This window comes from Sphaeroforma arctica, assembly GCF_001186125.1.
Source record: "Sphaeroforma arctica JP610 unplaced genomic scaffold supercont1.1437, whole genome shotgun sequence".
Classification (NCBI taxonomy): Eukaryota; class Ichthyosporea; order Ichthyophonida; genus Sphaeroforma; species Sphaeroforma arctica.
Genome location: NW_014039121.1, coordinates 6,185 through 12,170, shown reverse-complemented (window position 1 = coordinate 12,170; position 5,986 = coordinate 6,185). Strand labels below are relative to the sequence as shown.

Below are 5,986 nucleotides of genomic sequence, written 5' to 3'. Positions count from 1 at the left end.
CGACGACGTACGTACGTACCGTACCGAACCAACCAACCACACCAACCTACTATATATATATATATATATATATATATATATATATATATATATATATATAATATGTATATATATATATTCCAACACATACGCTTTTATTGTTCGATTCCATATGATTCACTCGACGTGTATATAACATCGTCCATTGCTCGCCTGTAATCACTCCAACAGGAAGCTAAGCAACACATGGGTCGATACTTTGGCTTCGAAGGGCTTTGGTCGGAGATCGCTGAGCAGGGGCACTTACTGTCCCAGCGGATGGACCTGATCAGTCAGGGTATCAAGCTGTTCCGAACTTCGGCGAGGCTGCAGAACATTGTGGAGGCCAAGAAGTCCGTTGCCGGGGCGGGGGCGGAGAGCATAAGAGATAGCGCGGAACATAGCAACTGGGAAACTAGGACAAAGAAAGATAAGACAAATACGGAATATGGAAGTGGCGCACATGGTGATACGGAAGGGGGTGAAGATGAATATATGAACACTAACGGAACAGATAATAATAACAATAATACGGACCGGACCAAGGTTCCCGGGGGTCAAAAGGGGTTTAATAAGGGCTTCCATGAGGGTGTGGATATGGAGCTAGAGCAGGAGAGGATCATGTTCGAGGCTGTGCTGTCGCACGGGCTGAGTGCTATGTGGAAATTAGGCAAATATCTGGTCGAGGAGGTGTGTGAGGCGTATACGCTGTGCGAATCCTATTTGTATTGGCACTTGAGGGATGTGTTGTGAGTGTGTATGTGCGAGGCAACCGTCTGATGAAAGACGAGTACAAAACGTCTCGTGAGTGATAGGTATGATACAGTTCTCTGATGAACCTTGTACGTCGTAATGTATATGTTATTGGAGATAAGGTAGTATTCGGGATTTCTGATTGTGACACGCGTACGTATGACTATATGTGTTTCCAGTTACTATTTTTATACCCAGCAACATGTGACTGGAATCTGGTGTGGCTGGGGTCGGGATGATATAGCTCTATACTTATGATTGATGCGCATAATTACCCCATCGTACTCCAAAATAACCGCCCAAGTTAACCTCGTCTTCTGTCACCTCCACGGCATACAGCGATTACGGAAAGTCTGCGAATTACTGTTGAGCGACCCGCTGGCAAGTCAAGAACAAATAGACATGTGGGCCGAAGGTCTTCTCCAGGTAATCAGGCCATCTTAACTTAACCCGCACATGAGTTATATGGCACTGTTTGTTGTCCCAACCCAAGCCAAGCTCAGTTGGATTTCGATTGTTGGTGCAATCCGTTTTGACAGCGTGGGCATATGTGCACAGCGATACGTTTACGCAATACTTTTCTGTTGTATGTATGAATCGGCAACTGGTTCGCACGTTTTGAATAACTGATGATTGGCAATCTCGATAACATACAGATGGGAGTTGCCTACAGCGAAGTCAGTCAGAAGAAGCAGAGCTTCCACACACAAACGGGGGCTAGTGATAGCGCGCAGGAGCGATACGGACTGCCGAAGTTTAGATGACAAATAAATATATAATGAGGTCTCGATTGTGATACCAATACTATCTGGCGTAGCGAAACGTTAACGGATGTAGCCGTTTCCAATATGTCGGTGGTCTTCATCACTGGCATGAGTTAAAAGAATCTAATGAAAACCCCAACAATCGGGATAAGATGGAATAAATATGCATAGCATTGTCCAATTTAGAAGGCTATGAAATATGACTTGAAATAAAGCTCGCATTCCGGCCCGAGGGGATAGCGAAGAGCTTATCAAATCCGCAGAGGTTAAAACAACATATCAGAGTACATCTTTCTGCACATGCTAGTGCCGTCAGAAAGTATAACATTGTACGTGTAGCTCTTTTGATCCACTTACACTGTCCTACCATCTTGGGCGTCAGTTCATTGAGGGTCTTGCAGCGTAGCGTTGTTCATTCCCACTTCTACTGCGATGTGTAGTTCACGAATCAGTGGAGTGTGGGCCGTGTATTTTGGTGGCTTCGATCAGGTTTGTTATTATATTTAAAATACAATCCTTGTGTAAAAGCGCCCTAGGTAACAGACTGTACTACAAGAGACCTAAAACAATGTACTACAGTCAGACCTGGTTATTGGACCAACTCCGTCAGGGAAAATTTTCCGAACTACTAACCAGAAGACTGGTCTGGTGACTTGTGATTGGTCGAGAGGTCGACGCTTTGTTTAACTGTAAATGACTGTACGGTCTACAGCATGTATATATTTACTTATTATTTTTAACTCAAATTATGTCTCAATTGTGTCGTGACTATCATCATCTTCCTAACGGGGCGGAGCTATACTTTATCTTCATCTTATTCAATTCGTAGTATGTGCAACTGCTACTGTGCGCTTGTGACCATTGCGAAGGGGTGTATAACCTGTTTTACAAGAAGGAATCGAATGCGAACCAATTATCGTATAGACCCACGGCTGTCTTTCTAGGAGGCTAATCACTGAATCAGGCTATGCCTCGGCCCACCTGTTGAATTGATTTTTCAATTTGTTTCCACACGTATGCTTTGACTTAAAGTACTCTCAGTGTAACAACAAACAGGAAAACATGCTTTGACTTAAAGTACTCTCAGTGTAACAACAAACAAGAGAACTAATCACTCACTGCTTAGCATATCGGAATTTAATACATGTGAAGTTAAAATACAGAATTTTCCGGACTATTATCCAGGTTGACTAGTTGACCAGGTGACCAAAAGTCTATCTGTACTGCTATAAATGTAGTCCTGTATCATTATTTTTATTTTTTATAATAAAATGTGGGAATTCCAGAAGTGCATATGACGTTACAGATTTTTCGATGATCAGCCATACAGAGTTTTTGATTGGTGCAGTCGCGCGGGATGCCCTTTTTCGTTTATATAAATACAGTAATACACGCATATATATATATGCAAATATATATATATATATATATATGCATATATATATATATATATATATATTGTATACATAGATGAAATGCAGTTACGTACTTCCACTGGTCTGTAGAAAGTCCGCAGGAATGCGTCTGTATCCCAACACCTGCACGCCAGTACACACTCGTACAACGGGATAGAAACGAATAGGCAACTGTCACTGCAGAAGGTATCTTAATATACCGACTTATCTGCATGCACGGTGAGATTCGCCAATCTCTGCAGTCGTTCGGTACTCCATCACACACCGTTACATCATTATAGGAACAGTTTATAGGCAGACAATATGGTGGTTACCAAACCTACGGGTATGCACGACACTCACCATCTGATGCAGCTTCAACGGGGCTTACAAACTGGGCTTATCAAACCTGCTGATGTCGGTAGGTTGTAAATACATACATGGATGTTGTAAAGTATGTTGAGGTCGATAGGGGTATCCTTATAAACAATGATGTACAGTATACGTCTACTACTATGTATTATATATATATATATATATGCACTGCATTCCTAAGATTATATACAGATGTACCATATTCTCATACACAGATATTACCTTTGCGAGAGAATCTAGACTGCCATTTGATGACTAGATGCCTGCGTTGTTTACCTGGTCTTCCTCTTCAGGATATGTCATCTATTGCTCATTCCTATCGGGAGAGTAGTGCACCATTCCCTAGCTGTGACATCGGGTGTTCTTATATCGCACCTTGTGGTAGAGTATTTAATGTGTCGGTTTTACTACCAATATCGTAGTATATTAATAGTCAGTCTATTCTGCACAGTGAGTTACATACACCGTGTTTACTGGTCGTGAGTATTTGTACACCATTTAAAACAGGCGAATCTGTTTACCCGAAATAACACGCATATAGGTCGTTCCTTGATGTTGAAGTGACATCCGAATCGTAGTACAGTGTCTTCCATGCAGGTGAAAGGTCGAGTGGCTTTCCATACACATGGTTTCGCACAGTTGCTGTCCTTGTGTTTTTCACCGTAGCATATGTTCTCTGTGCTTCTTCTGAATAAGAAGTAGAGTCACAGTATCCTGTATTGTCTAAATCATTGGGGTCACACCTGCGTTCGACTTGTTGCAGATCACTGTTCATAGATACAACTGTGGTGTTACAATCTGTTTCCACGCTATATTGACATCGATAGATACAACTGTGGTGTCACAATCTGTTTCCACGCTATATTGGTGTCGGTAGACTCTATGTATCTCATATATACTGTCTTATATATACTGTGAAATAGTCGTTGTTAATAGATACAACTGTGGTGTCACAATCTGTTTCCACGCTATATTGGTATCGGTAGACTCTATGTATCTCATATATACTGTGGAATAGTCGTCATCATCCTGTACCACTGCACACGCTGGCATGTTATTGTACTATCGCCTCTATGATGGATACGTATTCATTGCTACAGCCACCATATGATTCAAATTCCCTGATACTTTATCTGACTATGAATATACCACATGCGCTTCCGGATGTATAGTAAATTCCCCTCGTATAGAGCTGATTCCAAGGCTTGCAATTAAGCTGCGGCAATGTTCGGTACAAGACTTTCGCATTGCATTGGGAGCAGCGGCACAAGTGGCACGTGACATAAATACAGTGGCTTGAAGAGTTGTTTTGTTCTGTGACTGTTTAATCGTTGGTTTGTTCTGTGACTGTTTTCTGAACAACACATAACCTCACACAAAATAACATGTTTCTTGTTGGCGTATGGTTTGTACTTAGCTTACAAAGCTGTCCGCCACCAGGCTCTGCAAAAGCCTGATGAGTTGTCAGTGGGATATACCACACCTACTCGCCATCTATAGTACATTGTATAGTGGACTTACTGTCACACACCTGTCCTGCATGACACCTTACGATATACCATTGAGCTACCCGTACGATGTATTATACAGCGCACGTCTGCACATGTATCTAGCCCTGTAACTAGTAGTACTTCGCCTGCCTACCATTCCAGAACACACGTCTACATAAGTACCTAGCCCTACATTTAGTAGTAATACACCTCCCTACCATTCACTGTATATCTAGCCCTACATTTAGTAGTAATGCATCTCCCTACCATTCACTGTGAGACCAGTCCGGCGGTATCGGTCTAATATTGGTCTGCTGCAGCGCATGGAACAGACGAAAGAACTGGTGGGCCACGCCGGGTGTGTCAACACCATCCAGTGGAACTCTTCGGTAGGTTGGTACATGTATGTCACATCACTGGTTTCCATGGTAACCTGCTGTACTGCCATAGGTGTGGGCACCAAGTGTGTGTACCTTGTGAGAACCAATCATTGTTCTGCGTGTCTATTCAATATGTTTGCTCATTGGTCCACCATGCCTTGTATATACACGTGCTCTTCATTGCGTGCCAGTGCATATTGGTCTTTCTTTGCTCTGTGTCTATTTGAATACTCTCGCACACAACTTTCCGGTGAGCATTCGGGTTTTTCGAATGTTGGGTGGTAAACTGTTTACAGCGAGAGTACTGTCTTCAGATTATCTTTTGTTCACAAAAGATTGTTTATTAATTATCCATGCCTGTTGTTTTGAATGGTTTATTAATTATCTATTACATCCTTTAAATGGTTTATGAATTATCCATGCCTGTTGTTTTGAATGGTTTATTAATTATCCATTAAACCCTTTAAATGGTTTATTAATTGACCATTACACCCTATAAATGGTTTATGAATTATCCATTACACCCTTTAAATGGTTTATGAATTATCCATTACACCCTTTAAATGGTTTATGAATTATCCTTGCCTGTTGTTTTGAATGGTGTATTAATTATCCATTACACCCTTTAAATGGTTTATTAATTATCCATGCCCGTTGTTTTGAATTAATTATCCATTAAACCCTTTAAATGGTTGTTTATAAATTATCCATGCCTGTTGTTTTGAATGGTTTATTAATTATCCATTACACCCTTTAAATGGTTTATGAATTATCCTTGCCTGTTGTTTTGAATGGTTTATTAATTATCCATT

General features: G+C 41.2%; 2 protein-coding genes across 2 annotated transcripts in view; both read left to right on the top strand.

Annotated features, from left to right (window-relative positions):
- The window catches only part of SARC_10910 (hypothetical protein), a gene marked incomplete at its 5' end in the record, with an annotated part of 4,344 nt that extends 2,780 nt beyond the window's left edge, over window positions 1-1,564 (top strand). The window contains 3 exons of the mRNA XM_014295026.1: window positions 211-708; window positions 1,111-1,197; window positions 1,428-1,564. Of these exons, the coding sequence (XP_014150501.1) occupies window positions 211-708; window positions 1,111-1,197; window positions 1,428-1,535 (693 nt within the window). The 3' untranslated portion in view covers window positions 1,536-1,564. The remainder of the gene's footprint in view (window positions 1-210; window positions 709-1,110; window positions 1,198-1,427) is intronic.
- Window positions 1,565-3,005: 1,441 nt separating this feature from the next.
- Window positions 3,006-5,986, top strand: part of SARC_10909 (hypothetical protein) — a gene marked incomplete at its 3' end in the record, with an annotated part of 4,895 nt that continues 1,914 nt past the window's right edge. The window contains exons 1-2 of the mRNA XM_014295025.1: window positions 3,006-3,350; window positions 5,080-5,183. Of these exons, the coding sequence (XP_014150500.1) occupies window positions 3,254-3,350; window positions 5,080-5,183 (201 nt within the window). The remainder of the gene's footprint in view (window positions 3,351-5,079; window positions 5,184-5,986) is intronic.